Source organism: Blennius ocellaris (assembly GCF_963422515.1).
Source record: "Blennius ocellaris genome assembly, chromosome: 5".
Classification (NCBI taxonomy): Eukaryota; Metazoa; Chordata; class Actinopteri; order Blenniiformes; family Blenniidae; genus Blennius; species Blennius ocellaris.
Window position 1 is genome coordinate 10074748 of NC_137654.1, and position 17611 is coordinate 10092358.

The 17611-nt window shown below is 41.7% G+C and overlaps 1 protein-coding gene across 1 annotated transcript in view; it reads right to left on the reverse strand.

The window, feature by feature from the left end:
- Positions 1–17611, reverse strand: part of agrn (agrin) — a 318771-nt gene that overhangs the window by 24982 nt on the left and 276178 nt on the right. Inside the window, exons 22-28 of the mRNA XM_080496608.1 lie at positions 15450–15564; positions 13231–13350; positions 12646–13041; positions 9983–10175; positions 5997–6212; positions 3748–3977; positions 2053–2187 (exon numbers count right to left, since the gene is read on the reverse strand). Of these exons, the coding sequence (XP_080352734.1) occupies positions 2053–2187; positions 3748–3977; positions 5997–6212; positions 9983–10175; positions 12646–13041; positions 13231–13350; positions 15450–15564 (1405 nt within the window). The remainder of the gene's footprint in view (positions 1–2052; positions 2188–3747; positions 3978–5996; positions 6213–9982; positions 10176–12645; positions 13042–13230; positions 13351–15449; positions 15565–17611) is intronic.

The window sequence follows — 17611 nt, forward strand, 5'->3', positions numbered from 1 at the left end:
GAAGACTGCTAATGATGATGCCACGCACCACAGCGAGGACGTGAAAAACAGTCCTGCACGTACAACCAGGAATCGTGCAGAGCTGAACTCCATTAAAGTAACAGAGTGGCTGAGAATGGAGTTTCTTTTAGGGCGACGTGGAGGCTTTTCTCTCTTACACACTGCTTGGACTGAAAGCCGCGTGATCAATAAGTCAGTGGAGTTTGAGGCATGAGAATGAGCTGAGTGACCGAGAACAGCCACTTGACATATGGGTGCCCGAGCTTACAACCAAGAAAAGTTAAGCTGAAGTTTTCACAGTCGCTTCTTGTTTTCAGAGCTGCAGGCACTATTTTTTCATATTCTATATACTCCTAGTAGCTTTTTGGCTCACACATATTCAAGCCTGCTGCAATACTCTAACTGCTTGTAATTTGACACCAGCCTCATCACCTTTGCAGATTAAATCTTTAAGGCTGTATATGTTGATTATTGTGTTACTTGTTGTTTATGGCCCAGCCTTGTCTTCGTATTAACTTTTCTTTTCAGGTGTTTTCATTTCAGCCACGTGTAACATTAAGACCCTCAAAGCTCAAGAAAAAATAAGTCTAACTGAACTTGTACAAACTTTTGGAGTGTATCTAGTTTAGGAGCAATAATTAGGATCCTGTTTTACCTCTTGCTCAGGCCGCTGGCACAATTTGAAGTAATTTCCTTGCTCAAAAACCCTTATAAGACATGCAAATGCAAAAACCTAACGATTTCAACTACAATTAATCAGCCCCTCTAATTCATACTCAGGCACAAAGTGGTGACTCAGTGTTAATGCAGCTCGTGGTTGAAATTCAGACAGTCCAAGTGATGCTGCTTTCATCACTAAATTGTAATGATTTATACTATCAGAGGGTAAAAGCACCGAGGAAAGTAGGCCTTTCAATAGCACTGGAACACCCTTGAGAAAAGTCCTTGACTGTGAATATTACAGCAGTGGGCTGCACTGGCGAACCCTGGAGGAATTGAAATGGAAAACCACAGCTCAGCTGAACACTCAGACACAAACACTTCATATTATGACTAATTCACCTCCAGGATTCTGAGGAGTGGGCTCTGAGGCGACCTGTCTTTTTGCCAGTTCTCAGCATGGCTTTCGGAGGGGGATGTCCGCCTGGCTGCCGCCTTATCGTGTGAGCTGCTGTCTGACGCCGACACTCTGGTTGACTGACGCTCCCATTAATCACCGTGGGCAGGAAGGACTGATGCGATTAGTCATCTCATTGATTCCCGTGAAAAAAATTGCCTATCGGAATAGGAGAGGCTCTCGCTCACACCGCATTGATTTTGGTTCACCTCAATTTATTTTAATCACCTGTTAACTGGGATTTGGGGCTTGGAAGAAGGCTATTCCCATCTGGTTTTTCCTCAATTCCCCCTGGGAACAAAGGTTCAGGTATCTCCCTGGTTAGAATTGTGTACGAGAGAACATTCTCCTTAATTTGCAGTTGCAGTTATCTTTTACAAACCTCCATGACAGGATGTACAGAGGGGAAAACAAGAGTCGACTCCAGAATATGACAACTACCAAAAGTGCTAATGATGAACTTCAAAGGCAGCTGCATCGTGCTCCGGACTTTTTTTCCCCCCCAGCAGCGTCCTGGTTCTGCCATGTGAGACTAAACACCAACAAACATGTTTGAACACAACACCTGTGGGCGGATAGGCGGCGAGGGAGGAAGGGGCTTCACTTCTGCGTAGCCGCTAACAAGCTCAGCCGAGTCGATGTGGTGAACGGCCCGACGGGGCCAATCATCTACCACAGTTCTATAAACCAACCAACCCTCCCATTCCCTCCCACCCTGAAGGCTGAGCCCCCCCGCCACTGCTGTGTTTGATCTTCCTTTTTTGATTCAGGATGGATGGGAATGTCACAGAACGGAAAGAATAAGGAGAGAACTGTGGGTAAAAATTGAGAAGGGTGCGGCTCGGCTGCCTCCCGACCAAACTCCAGAGGGAAACTGAAGAGTGACGCTTAATATTTCACTAGGATATACGTTATTTACGGTTTAACCAGTTTACCTTTCTCGCAATGTCTTCCTTCACGTCCCATGGGACACTCGCATTTGTAGCCGCCTTCTGGCTGCGCCTGGCACTGCGAGGACGGGTGGCATCTGTTGGGCTCGCACGGGTCGTGGACATCAGCACAGGTTGGACCTGCACAGTGAGGAAACCAAAAATGTTTTCGACCACTCTTTTATTTCAGCTGAGAGAGAGAGACCAAGACAGAGAGAAAGAAGCCGGGAATGAGGATTTCCTTGGTAATAGAGGTCATTTTCTAATAGGATTTGGAAAAATTACACATCCAGATTAAACAGTGGCCAGCTTCCCCGCCATGCCGGCCGAGTTTCTGGGCCAACGCCGGCTGTGGGAAAGGTTTGCCAGCGTCTGGTGGATGATGGTTTTGCCCTCTGCCACAGCCCATGCGAAATCTGCCCGTCATTACTTTAGCAGTAAGAGCCTGTGGTGAGGGGAGCACTTTAATGAACCCTGTCCCGCTGAGCTCACAGGGATCCCCCATTTTCCTCGCGCTTGCTTTTGGAAGCCGTCTTTTATCCTCTCCTCTCACTTCTTGCCTGCTACAGCATTTTTTTTTTTAATCATATCCCTTTTTCCTTTCCTATCTTTTTAAGTCTCACCACTGTCTTTTATCCAAGAGCACTGACATTTCTTTCTGTCTCCTGCCTCCCTCATGTCCAAATAAACTTGAATACAAGTCAACAGGCACCAGTCCCATTTTTAATATCCAGATTGATTTTACACCAATGCAACTTTTATCACAGTGCTACTTCTGAGCACATGGTTATCTCGACCTCTTCTCGAGTTTCTCAATAGCAACAAAAAAACGTAAAAGGACCTCTTATATAAAAGGCAATAATGTTGTGATGTGAGACTTTATCGACTCGCATCGTAAATCGTCTGAAAACAGCTCTTAAAACTTGCCTGAAAGGTGGTTTCTATAACCACTGCCCTGCCCCTCTGTGAGCATAAACATCTTTTACTATTCAGGCATAAAAGTTAACTCTGACAATTAATTTGGTTCTTCTGAAAAACTTTGGGTAGAAGTAAGCAGTGAGGGGTACGCTCGGCTGGGCCCTAACAGTGTCTGCTCTTAACTACACTCTCTCTCTCTCTCTCTCTCTCCCTCTCTCGCTCTCTCTCTCGCTCTCTCGCTCTCTCTCTCGCTCTCTCTCTCTCTCTCTCTCTCTCTCTCTCTCTCTCTCTCTCTCTCTCTCTCTCTCTCTCTCTCTCTCTCTCTCTCTCTGCTGGAGGGAGAGACAGAGGAGGAAAGGATATGGAGGCAGACATGGGCCAAAGGTCAATGGCTGAGAATTTGTTCAAAGTCTTAATGTTCTGTGCGCCACGTCAGCGTTTAATTTCTCATTTTTGTGTCGGACACACGGATTTTTGATGCTGATGGTGTTTACAAAATGACTTCCAGCTCTCCCGCTGCGAGGAATGAGTTACACTGTCAAATTAGGCTGTCGAGCTTACTTAGGATTTGCGCGAGTGAATCCCTGAAGAGGAGGCGACACACAGATACAGAAACATAATTTGAACTTGAAGGTGCTGGGGAGAGTTTTTAAATTTCATGTGGATGTGACGTATTTTCTTCTTCGTCTTTCCCTGCAGTCACACTGACATTAACTCCTCTAAAAATTCCACGACCGTTAGGAAAATCGCTGTGATAGAGCTTTCTCTTTGTCAGCATCTTACCCCAGAATCCTTTGCTGCACTTGCAGTGGAACATCTCGGCCTCCTTGACCTGGCACGCCGCGCCGTTCTTGCACGGATTTGGCTCACAGGGGTTGTTACCGCACTCGCCCACCCCGCTGCCGTACAGACTGTCACCACCGCTCTCCTGCAGGTTGAGCACCCGGTTGTTGACATCCAGGACGCGGATGCAGCCAACCAGACCGGTAGCTACTGAAGTTCTTTCTCTCACACTGAAAACAAAATACAACGAAGGAAAAAAAGAAAAAGAAAAAAAAAAAAATTGTAATTATTTCCACTTCTGACACTCGCCGAGAGGGATCATTTTGAATATTTGAAGAAGGGTTATGTGCTGTCGTTATCATTAGGGAGAACATTACATGCAATGGATGAAGTACAGCCAGTGCTCGATTTGGAGACGCTAAGTAATGTACTGTGATGGACGAGGTCAGCAACAAAAAGGATTTTAGCCTTTTGGAAGAGGGAACACTTCAACAAAAATCTCGTATTTTCAGTGAGAAAAGATTAGTCATGAATTCAGCTCAAGCTCTTTTCAATATATTGTTTTAAAACTCATCAGAATTCCGCATAAATCTGTCAGTGGCTCTGGTAATGTTATTAGCTACAAGGCGACTACCACAGCCACTGAATACACACTACAGGTGGCACGTATCAAAATATTTGTATGTAATCCTACAGGAGTCATTTAATCTCACTGGTCCTACATTAATTCATATATGCTTTTCCATTACTGTTTCCTTCATGTCTAACTTTGTGTATGATGTGTTTTATTGTTGCTGCTGTATGAAATACATTTTGTTATCTAACCACCGTTGGAACAATTTGTTACTTTACTTCAGTAGATATTCAGATATCTGTACTTTACTTGACTACTTTTTACATTTACTCCCCACATTTGAAGACAAATATCTGCACTTTCTCCTTCTTCCAACTGGCTCATTCCTTGTTTTGACGTTGATGTAGACTTATCAGAGTTACAGTAAAAGGATAAAAGCAGCTTTCCGCACAGAAGCTGCAGATTTTTTATTGATTTAAGAGGGACTAAGTTACATAATCAGTTGTTCAATGTCTTTTACTGAAAAAAGGAGTTGTTGAATGAGTGATGTAAATAACCTATACTTCTATTTAAGGAACATGAGGTAACTGCTGCTGAACTACTTTTACTGCTTGTAATTTGACACCAGCCTCACCACCTTGGTGTAGGTAAAAGTTTATCCTTTGTCGAAGAAATCATGCAGGCTGTACATGTTTTCCCATTCACGGTATCTTACATGTTTGTACTACAACCTCTCAAACACAGGTTAGGTAAACCTGTGCAATTACTCCAAATACTATACCTAGTAAAAATCATGCGAATGATCCTATATGTCTGCATGAAACTTTTTTTGATCATGGAGATCCACATCAGCTGGCTCTCAAGTGAGTTCATCTCCCTGCTTCTCCAAACTGAAGACATCTTGACAACTATTGATGAATGTGTTGATGCTGTTATGAAGTTCATTCAAACCCGCTTTAAAAACAAACTAAACTAAACTTTCATCAACATGTAATGTCTGGTAAAGAAAACACAGCGTTCCTGTCACAGTGTCGATAAATTTAATGCACCAGTGCAATGATTTCTTTCTCGTTTCTGTTCAGCTGCTTGACCTACTTATGATCCAGGCTGTTTTGCGAGATTGTTCACATCCCATCAGTTTCTCATTAACTGCTCAATTATGGAGCTACCTACGATTTACTTACAGCATATTGGTCTGACTCCGTATAGCAGTCCCATTAAAGACCAGCAAATGGGCCCGTAGCAGCTGGTGAGGCTGTGCTCTTGTCAACCACTGCTCTCAGAATCTATTCCACTACGATTTAATGCCAGGGATCAAACAGATGCAAATAAATACACTTCATTTATCAAAAGCACTTTACTACTTTGATTTGAAGATTAGTGTAATCCACTCGATGCATGCGGGATTGCATTGGCGGGAGGACCATACCCTTTCAGTGGAAATGTGTTTGGGAACAAGCGTAATACTTTAAATTTCAACAAAAATTTACTTCTTGCATCAATTATCTAGTTTATTGTGGAATGAGATGCAAAGGGGAATGTTTTTTGAAGGATTGCTGCCCTGAACAGGATGTATCGGTCATATCAAAGTGTGATTAGCTCCAGCTCCCCGTGACCCGTAGTCGGGTAAAGACGTATTGAAGATGAATGGATGAGTGAAGAAACAAGAACTTACTCCTGCCTCATCTCCTCAGTCACTCCTCCAATGAAGAGCGGCGTGTCGAGATTGAGGCCGTCTGTTCCCCGGGGACTCTCGCCCTCGATGTGTGGCTCATTGTCCACACTGAGCATGGCATTTCGACGATTGCGTGTGACCACCAGCTGATGCCAGCGGCCTTGGCTGACCAGAACTTTGCTGACCACTGTACCTGTGCCCGAACCTGTATTAAACCTGGAGAGAATTGAAACAAAACAAGTCAAATTTGTCTTTAAAAAAAAACCACGACTCACAATGTTCAACAAGTAGGTACAAAACCTCACAACTACAGTATGTGACAAGAAAGGAGCAGATACTAAAAATCCCCAAAACCTTTTACATCTTAATTTGAATTCAACCTTTTATCTAATGAGGTTTTGTAAAAGAAAAAAGCCATATCATGACAAAAAAAGAACAGCTGTGTATGTGCACCCACACATATGGTAGCATTGGCACAACCTGAGCGCAATTATCTGCCACAAATAATTAGTTCTTCACCCCCACATCTTGGATTTGCCGAGCTGTGGGTGGTAATCTCACAGCTGCATTTCTGGAATTGAGGCAGCGTTCTATTTGAAACCACAAGTGACTAATGATCTCCTTTAGTTTGAAATTGATTTCACTCCAAAAAGAGAAATCTGAGCCGGCCATGTTGGCGAGAAACCCAAAAGGTGATTTGAACAGGGGGGGAGGTCCAGGGTTGTGTATGGAAGGTGAAAGATAAGACAGGCAGGTTACGTTTGATATAATAGGAAAAACAAACGTGGCAGAGAATCTCTAATTAGCTTTTTCACATCTCTATTGAAGATGCTGCCTTTCCCAGATGATTTTCATTCATATGATTGAACTGCAGGAGAGCAGATACATACTCAGTGTTTCTGGAAAATCCTCCACTTTAAACAGACTTGATGCTTCTGTCAGCTTCGGTTCTAATGTGAGAGTAGATTAGGCTAAATATATTGATTTCCACATTAAATTGACACTACACTGATATACAATGTTGGAATTGATTTCGGGAGGAGAGACATTTAGCTATTTAGTCTACAAATCTTGACCCAAAGCTCAACATTAGTAACTGAAGGCATTAAAGGAATATAAGAGGTGGGTGTTAATATACCTTAGAGGTGCTAACATATGACTTACTGGCTTGTGCTAGTAAAAAAAAAAGCTTTTGGGCCTTTTTAAAGTCCACCATGAACACGATTTAAGGCCTACTTCTCATCCCACACTTGCAAAAAGAGCAGCAAGGACATGCAGGGAAATTAAAGACTGAGAACACCCGACAAACTAAATATTTTCCTGATTCATTATGACATAACAGAGCAGAACTACACGTACCCACCAGTCTTTCACCTGTGGACGATGTGAATAACAATTTGTTCTTGTTCATATTAAAAAACATGAACATTTGCTTACATATTAGTGACTTTTGGAGTATTTTTGAACTAGCGTCAGCGCAGACGTCGACATGTTATCGAGAATATCAGCAATTAATTCAGCCCCAGAACACTGAAGCAACAAGCTGTGCCAGCGGTTATCTGTTCCACGCTGGTTCTGGCTTGTACTTTGTTTAAAGCATCATCAATAAGTCTTTCAGATTTAAAAGTGAAGCGAAAGTTCATTTATAAGTTATTTGAGAATTATTCTCTCGCAGCTGTAGGCCTCCGCCAATCGATGGAGTTGTGGACGACGTTCATGTTTTGCTCCGAGTCATTCAACATAAGCAGGATGCACTTGATGAAATGAAATGAAATATATTAGCTTCAGGTTTTCCGCGGTTAGTCGATGCATAAAAAAAGAGATCGAAACCACCTGAGGACAGATGAGGTCTCACTTAGCCATTGAATGGCTCGAGTTCGTATTCAAACCCACAAAGTTCCATTTTCATGGTCTCGTCAATAAGAAACTATATATATCAAATGATAATTAGTGCACACAATGCCTGAAAAAACACTGCTCTGCTTTTAAAGTGGCAGCTTATTTTTCTGTATTTCATCCCTGTGGGCGTCTTCGCAGTGTTGAAAGTTCACAATCTGAATCGATATGAATTGACAAAATGCAAACAAATGCAAGTAGTGGATATTTGCAGAACATTTCATTAATATATTTTGTGACATTTTTTAGTTGTTTTTTTTTTTAATGTTTTTGAGAGAATTATGTTTTCCTTTCAAAGTTATCAATACAAGCCTGTCACCCAACTATTTTATCTGTAGATTGTCAATCACTCATGCCGGTTCCCACCAGCAGATAACTCTTACCTGACTCATTTGGTTTCCATAGCTACCATATGTTGACGTCACTGATTCATTGACACAGTTCTGATGCACATGTTGAGTCTACCCCCCCACCCCCCCCATTTCTGGATGTATTTTTAAATCACTGCTGGCCATCTGTTAGTCCTACATTTGTGCATCTGTTTTGTATGCAACTTCAAAATAACATATGATCTGCCCATTTCATTCCCCTGCTTACATTTCCCTACATATGCTTCCACCACCTGTAAACGTGACCATGGGAGCTGCTTTTCAATAAGCAGAAATGTATTTATGGAAGCAGGCCTTGAGAGCTTTAAGCAACAGTGCCCGGTTGTTCAAAACTGGGTTATTTTAACCACTGATGAAGCCAGAAACCGCTGGTTAAATCCTTAACCAGCCATTAGCTAACCAACTGTTAAATATGCATTGTTTAAAATATGGTTACTCGTCTCATTAGTTGACGTCGCCGTCAAAGTTAACTGTGGGGTGAACAACAGTGGTTACGCTTACGCTGCTCCGCCCACTTTCAAGTCTCCGTGTTTCCGTGTTTTGTCGTAAACATTGTGGTGGACGGCAGCAGTGTTTTTATCTCGTCTGTAAAATTTCCATAAAACATGACAAACAACGCTGCTTCCAGGATATTCAAGTGGAACATGAAAACTGAGCTAGATGATCAGACGAGGCATCATGTTGCCTCATCTTTCTTTTATTTTGACCTGAGAGAATGATATAGAAAGTGGATAGAGTGGTCTTAGAGAAAAAAATAATAATAACGAGTGAGAACAAGATAATTTAATCTCTGGCCACGAGATTCACGAAGGGAGAGTCTGTATGCGGCTGCGTTGCTCCGCTATGAGACACTCCACAGAACTTCTTTATAATGAAGTGATACTTTTGGTTCATCTCATAACTACTAAACAAACTGCATACTACTGCAAATGAGAGCTTGTTTTTTTTCCAGCCATAAAATGAGCCTTTTAATAGCTTCATGTGAAAGAGAACTTTGATCGGCGTGTGTTTACGTAGGTTGCTATTGGAAGCGGCTGTAGAGCTGCATTCTATCATTCTACACCTCCATTCTTCCTGAAGCATTTGATTCAGACACATCTAGAAATAAAGTGAAAAGATCAGAAATTCACTATGTAATACCCAAATGTTGAAAAGTAAGCCCCAGCCTCATTTATTTATGGTAAAGAGACCATAAAACAGACCATAAACACCGATATCTTATGTGGCTCATATCATTTGAGCTCAAAGCTCCATAACAGCAAATATGATGGGACGGAAGTGGCATTGGTGAAATAATATAATAGGAGGGAATGAGATAGTAACTCAGTGTCTCCACTTATTAATTTGAGGTTACTAGTTATAATCCAATTTTCATGCGTTTTATATATATATATATATAGGTGCGTTTACTTTAACGTCAAGATGACACCCGGGTCCAACCGGTCTGGAGCTTCTGCATTTTTATTTATTTTATGCAGTTTTTCCAACCTTGCCACTTATTGTAATTATTTGCCTCGTTATCTTTGTTGCTGTCGATTCTGTTTCATTCTTATTTACATCCTCTTTCAGCTGCTGCAGTGACCCTGCCGTCTCAGGGGGAGTCATCAGACTTTTGCAAGAATGGACTGGAAGAATAATATTTTTAAAAAACAACAATATCAAAGTAGAATAAACAGCCAAGGACAGCCACGTCTTACTCACCTCAGCTCCACACGGCTGTTGACCAGAGCCAGAGAGATGAAGTCCTTCTTGCCGTCTTGGCCGTTGTAGAGCAGGATGCCGGTCATCTCGGACGCTCTGAACTCCATGGCGATGCGGACCGTGTGGTACGCGCTCATTGTCTGGAAGGCCAAATAGGACTGTCCTCCAAACGAGGGGATGAAGTACTTGATCACTGTGGGGGAATCGAAACAAGGAGCCAGATCCTGTCATCACGCTGTAATTTGATTTATTACGGTGGAATAAAAGTTTAATGTGCGTAATTAAGTGTGAGCGGCGGCGGCAGCGTCTCACTGCATCTTCATAGGAAAAATAAGTTGTATTAGTTTGTTTTAGGAGTGATGTTTATTCCAAACTACTTGATGAGTTTATCAAAAGGATGAGGTTGAGAGGAGTTTATCACCCACTTGCAAGTCACATGCATATATATATATATATATATATATATATATATAATGTGTTTATATGTTTTTTTTAATCCACTCTACAATTACGATTATTATCGTCTATTTTCTCCCTGGGCTCTTTTTCTCTCTGTCCATCTGTCTTTCTGTCCGTCTCTCTCAGGAGAATGGCTGCTGATGAGCTCCGTCTTTTCTAATGACTTGATTGATCTGAGGGAGGCTTGCGTGCTGTTGTTTCTTCTTCGGTTTTTTCCTGCGTGTGTGCGTGCATGATTTCATTTAGCCACTCTAACTCAAAAGACACATACTGATTCCCACCAGCTAATCCCCATCAAAGCAATTAGTGTCAATTATCTTAAGATGCAGCTGCGTGAGGTTGCCCCTTGCTCGCCGAAAAATCCCAAAGTAGGGTAAGTGGGGAAGAAACAAAAGAGTTGCGCTTCTCAAGAAGTTCTTCCTGATTTATGATTTTCGCCGCGGCGCTGATTGGATTCTGCCTCGCCGGTGCTGAGCGGCTCAGTGGATGCTCCTTTCTTAACGACGTTGAACCTGTCTGAATCACTCGAGATGAGTCTGAAGTGCAGCCGCTCAGGGGACATGTGGCGTTTGACGCAATTACACCTCAGGTCTTTGTTCTCCACTTTTTATTTTTCACATCCAACATAAAACTGTCCAGAGATGTGATTGCTGTTAGCTTGATGAGCTTTATATGACCCAATAAATCCACATCTGTGACCGCATTACATTTGATTTACATATTCCAGCACTAACTGAAAATCATTACTCCCTGCACCACTTAAGGCATCGTCTTGTGCTTAATGAAATTAGACAAAACTACAGCGACACAATGGACACATTTTTGTTTCTTTAAAACAAAGTTTCAGTTACCGAAACCCTTTCTTATATATAAATATATATAATTTTTTTTTTTTTTTTGCATCATCATGGTGTGTTTCAGTTACTGTTGAGGATGTGGTTGGCAGTGATTATGAAACTGCTAAGAGGCACAATTGAGTGACGTGGAGAGCCCGAAACCTTTTCAGTAGCTGCAAAATATCTCTAAACGTTACCCTTTGGTAGATCCTTTCAAAATGCTAATTGCTACAGTACGACATCGTGGAGAGTCTGTACCGGCTCATTTTCTTAGAATTTGAAATGAGCTGAGACTTTGAAGGTTGGTTTTTTTTTTGGTGTTAATTTAAAAGTAAAAACAAATGTAGGATAGAATATGTTCTTAAAAAAAATGTCTTAAACGAGTCACCCGTCTACTGCTCATATAGACGTACATTATTGATCAATATCAACCTGTGATAAAAATGTCTCAGACTGGAGTCATTTAAGGCTAATTGGTGACTCTATATTTGTCTTCTGATGGACTGGTGACCTTCACAGTCATCTGGGATCGACTCCAGCTTAATTAACTTAAGTTGGAAGTGTGAGATGACAGATTGATGAATCTTTTATTTAATCTGCAGCTATGTCATGCTATAATGTTGTCTGGTACAGTCAAGAACTTTGCACAGGGACACTTATATACCCACATATAGATTAAAAGAATTATGGATTTAAATACACATCAATTAATAAGTTATGCAATAGATCAATCAATATAGAAAAAGAACATTTCCAGCGAACACGATATACTTTGCAGTATTGTCCATGAGTCCAGATTATTATTTCTTATCTGCCATCAGTCTGACTGTGGCAGGAGAGAAGCTCTCTGCTGTCTGCTCTCTTCTTTCTCAGATTGTATACTGTGCATCAGTTTGTTTTCCTGATGCTGACATCTTCTTTTGCGTCTTTTGACCCTGAGTAAACTGTGTGAACCTATTTCTTCGGTATTCAGTTGTTAGTGTGAGAAGCAAGGTTAATTTAAAAAATGTTTTTACTGTGAGAAACACGTTTCTATCAGACTAAATGTTTGGTTGAAGGCAACCTACACTGGTCCCACCGACGAGCATGGTGGTGGCAGTATCATACTGGTGGGATGCTTCTCTGCAGCTGAAAAGGGTAGGTCATTATACCCCTGTGCATCAGAACTACTATCTACCTATTTTCCAGCTGCAAAATAAGAGTCTCAAGATGTTTGTGAGCCATATACTACAGAGTGCGACTATGACCACAGGTTCATTCTCTAAACACAACTTAAAGGGGATGTATTATTGAATCCTAAAAATCGAAATGATATTGCATGTCGGTCATGATGACTGCGATGAGTATTTTAAAGGGAGTAAGACTCACCCTTCTCACACACAGACCCTCCTCGACCGGACGGACACTTGCAGCTGAAGTCGTTGCCGTCATCCTCACAGGTGCCCCCGTGGAGGCAGGGGTGGGAGTCACAGGGCTTCTGCCCCTTGTGGTGCGGCTTGCCCCTGGCGTGGAAGCCGGTGGTGGCCGGGGGTGGCCTGGTGGTGGTGAAGGCGGCTGCCGTGGTGGTGACTGGCACTGAGGTGGTGGTGGTACGTCGGCTGTTAAAGGGCCTGCGGGTGGTGCCGGCCGGACGACGGGTGACGTAGGGAGTCGTTGTCGGAGGAGGCCTGGTGGTAGTGGTGGTGGTGGTAGTTGGAGCGGCTGTGGTGACGGATGCCGCGGTGGTGGTGGTGGTGGTGGTGGTGAAGATGGGGAAGGACAGACCTGTCAAGGAGAGTCAGGCACAACCATAGAAATTGGAAAGGAGAGACATTAAAGTGTGTCGAGTCTGCTGCCCTGAGATTTCCCCTTCAAGACCCCTAAAACCTTTGATAAATCACCTCATGAATAACTTAAAAACCCCTTTCATTTGATTAATCCTTACACAGTCCCGTTAAGTCTACAATGCATTACCATAATTGGTGAAGCGAATATTCTCGTCCTCCGGCTTCTTCACGGAGATGCTGGTGTCCCTGGAGGCCTTTAACTGTTTCAGCAGGGCTCCGATGATGTCTTCCACACTGTATCTTGTATCTACAATAAACAAGAGGTACAACCACTCAGGACAAGGCCTCCGAGGAGCACTTGTGAGCAAATACAGGACTTCTTTAATGGTACTATGGATATATCAGACAGACAGTTGGAGGGTCTCGGCAGACCACTTGTCCTCCAACCGTCGCCTGTCCAACTCTTTCCAGATGAATCGCTCTCATAATGTGCACCACAGATGTTTGCTTTACTGGCCATGGAGGAGCAGCATATAACAGCCCCATGTGCAGGGTATGAAGGATGCTAAACGATGCTCATAAAAAATATAAAACTGGATAAAAAAAGAAACAGAAAAGGAGGGAAAAGGAGGATAAAAGCACTTGTTGTTGCATGTTGACCATGTGACTCTGAACTCAATTCAAAAGTCTTAATAACAAAGAAATCTGCAGTTTATAAGAATAGAAACTGATCTCAGAAAAACGGATCCTCAGGGTGTTTAACATTCGTGTTACCTGGATTTTACCTCATGTCAATTTTGCCTTTAACTGCACAGTAAACAATGGGTTCACGCAGAGTATCTGACAGGCTCAGTCACGCAGTTTTCTGAGGAATATCAGATGCTACTCTTGACATTTACGAAGAAGCTGAATTCTGAAAGGGTTTATTCCAATGCAAGCAAATCAACTGTTACCTTTTAAATATTGAAAACGCTTTAAAGATACTGAAAGAAATCCAAAACATAGAAGTCTTTTTTAAGCTTTACTCACACATTTAGCACTTCAGGCAATCGTATACCGGCTTCTAAATGTGTTCATTTGAAGGAGGTTTTAAAATGTTGAGAACACTTCAGATCACACAAACTGGAGACAGACTCCAGTTTTACTTCAGGTACAATACTTTCTTCTGTTGTTGCCCGATATCGTGTGAAGGATTTTGATGAAAACCCCTGTTAAATGTGATATATTGCAAATGTTTTGCCTCATAGGAAGAATATATAGTTTGAGTCTATGTTTGGAGGCTGCTCAGTGCAGTTTGTGAAGGTTTTGTAGAGTGTGTGTCGTCATCTGTCTCGCTGATTTGTTCACTGCGTGATAAAACTTATATAGTGACCTGATGATTAAAGTTATCGCATAATATTTACAGTTGGATTGAAACAGCACAGCTATGTGAATGGAAAGATAAACCGGTGAAATCTACCGAACCTCAATAAATACCAGTTTATGAATCCATTAAAACATAACACATCAGATGATTAACACTTGCAGACAAAGTAATTGAACTTCAGGAGGAAAACAACCAAGGATAAATACTTTAAAGTACTCAAGAAGGTGTTTCATTTATCTGCAATTTACTTGAGTTTTAATTTTTCTTCCGCCGTTTCACTCTTACTCTTCACATTTGAAGACAAATATCTGCTTACATTCTTCAAACTGTGTCGTTACTTGTATTCTCTATAGATGATGATTTCATTTATCAACAAAGGCAGAGAAAGTCAAACATGGAGCTGTAAATGTAAAGTTTGTGATAAAGAGAAAAAAACCCAGAAAAGCCTGAATACTGAATTTAAACTTGGTATGTAAATCTTGGAGCATGTGTCTTAAATCATTTTCCATAATTCTTTACTTTGTACATATTTCATTTATCGTATCATGTCCTAAAACAACCAATTCTAAAATAATACCTTTTAGCAACAATAATAGTTTCGCCATTTTATGACTAATATTTTGAGACTTCAGGATGACAAACAGCAGTTAGAATGTTAAAGGTGCATGCATACATTTATGTCTGCCACCGGCAACCTACTCCAATATTCAAAAGTAGAAATTATTACATATTTTTATACCTGGGTGCTTTTAAGAATCAGTATATCTTTACTTTTATTTAAGTCATTCACTTTGTACTCTTACTCTTCTGTAGAAAGTGAATTTAGCACAGCAAAGTGAAGACATCACTTTTCATTCAAGATGAGTAAAAAATTAAAAATTTTTTAATAAGGTGATATGGTGACTTATTCTGCATGAAAAGTAGGTCTTTCGTGGCCAATGGCTTTAATTTTCTCCTGTTCCTCTGTGAAGTTATCTTTAACATATTCAGTATATATCATCAAGGCACTTTCTGTTCCATTCTGCTCACAGGTATCTTACCTGGTCTGAAGTGGGCTTCCACGAAAGCCAGGATGGAGTTGCTGGGCGCCAGGTTGCGGACGCGGACACTCATAAAGTCTTTGTGCACCTCCGACTTCCTGAACAACTCATTGAGCTGAAAGAGAAGTGAGGGAGAGGGAGGAGAGGCCGGACAGAGAGAGGAGATGATAAATGAGGCTGGTAATGAGCTTCACGCTATCATAGCAGCGAGTCCAACCCTGAAACACTGTACGCTGTCTAATAGGAGGAAAGACGGCCTGCCTCTCAAATTGGGGTGCAGAGAATAAGCCCAATGGGTGTGGATGCACAAATTGACATTTAGCTGCTGCCGTGGCATTAATTATGAGAACAAGTTTCCAGGAGGAGCTAAGATAAATGTCGAGCAAACCCTGACATTCTGATTGGTTTCGCTTGCAACGGCCCCGCTGTGTGCATGTTGTAACAGCCTGAAGAGCTCCGTAAGTAGGGTTGGACCGAAGCGTTTTCTCAGCCAGCAGTGATATTGCAGCATTTTCACCTAAGTTGCCTTTAGCCAAGTATCTGGGCCAGTATTTCACCCTTGAAGGTTGACCAGGTTTAGCAAGAAGTTTAGAAAGCCAATTAATTACGTTCAAAAATTTACTAATAATAATCCGAGAATAATTTACTCAAAACAAAAAGAAAATCAGGAGCATCTTTCACATTTGATCCCAATACATTACATGCAGCAAACACTGTTATCGTCTTTTAAGTACATCTGACAATAGATAGAACCCGGGTAAAGTACTGCCTGGGTTGTATCTGGGAGACAACTACAAGTACAAGCACTGAGAGGTAAACTATGGTGGATTGGACAAAGTTTGTGTGAGAGGGTGGCATAATAGAGACAAGTGAGCTGAGGCAATCTGTTGGAACAGGCGTGTCAAACATAAGGCCTGTGGGCAAAAACAGGCCTGCAAGGCCTACCAAACCTTGGCCTTGCGGGCCAAGCAAATGCTAAACAAAATACATTTCTTAAGTACTGGACATGACACAACACTGAGACCAGAGCTGAGATATTGGTGACACTGTCATGAAAGCGGGCTACCTCGTCGCTATCAAACTAGGCTCAACTTCATGCCGTCAAGAGGAGTTTGTAAAAAAAAAAAGCCATAATCCAACCACGACAGAGGCATTGAGGAAATCTCGCTGAATATTGCACCAGAAAGTTTCATTACACTTGGCTTTATGTTGAGATCGTCGTAATTTTCGGCAGTAATTGTTGTGGGAAAATATAGACATGTTTGTCATCTATAGTCTACACCACAACAAAGAAAAACCCTAAAATTTAAATGTAAAGGTTATTATGGCACTATTTTATCAGTCCAACCGACTCAAGATTATATTTGGCTGCATGTGGAACCTGAACCACATGAACAACATGAAGGTGTTGGACACCACTGCGTTAGTGAGTCTGGTCTTAAGCTTCTCTCGAAGAATGAGAGAGAGAGACTTTGCTGATCAAACAAGTTTCGTAGCTCAACCCACCACCAACAAGCCATACAAAAATTAACAGTCCCTCAACATTTATTGAGAAAAACTCAATGAGGGTAGGGCCACACACAAGAAGAAAACAGCTTTCCTGATCCATCGATTTTTTTTTTTTTTTAAATCACCAGAAGCAAGATTTTCTCCTTTTAAAAAAGATTAAACGTACCTTATTCAAAATACACTGCATTCAAGTGTGTTCCATATGTGACAAATTGTAGAATTGACGGAATTCAGCCTGTGGTTCATTTTTAATTGGCCTACAGAGACTTGCAAGGCTTGTTGATGCTGAAATGAGCAGGTGTAAACGTAGACAGGCTTCAGGGATATAAGGCAGGTTGCATTGAAGGGAAGCATAAGTGATTTTAACAGGGCGACAGGCTCCTTCATCTGCAGGCGAGAGCCATAGGGAAGCAATTCCACTTTACCTCAGCCCCCTTTGATTGGCTACTTGTGTTTCCTGAGAGCATCACCTTCTTCATATCCCTATCTTGTGGATTTCACCAAAGCAAAGCATAGTAAATGACGCGTTTAAACAGAAACATTTTTCTTATTTTGAGTGAGACATTCACATAGGACTCTTGTGGTCTGTTTTCACTACGCTGTCAATCACGGCGCTGTGTGACACCAATGAGGTGAACACCAGAGCACTGACA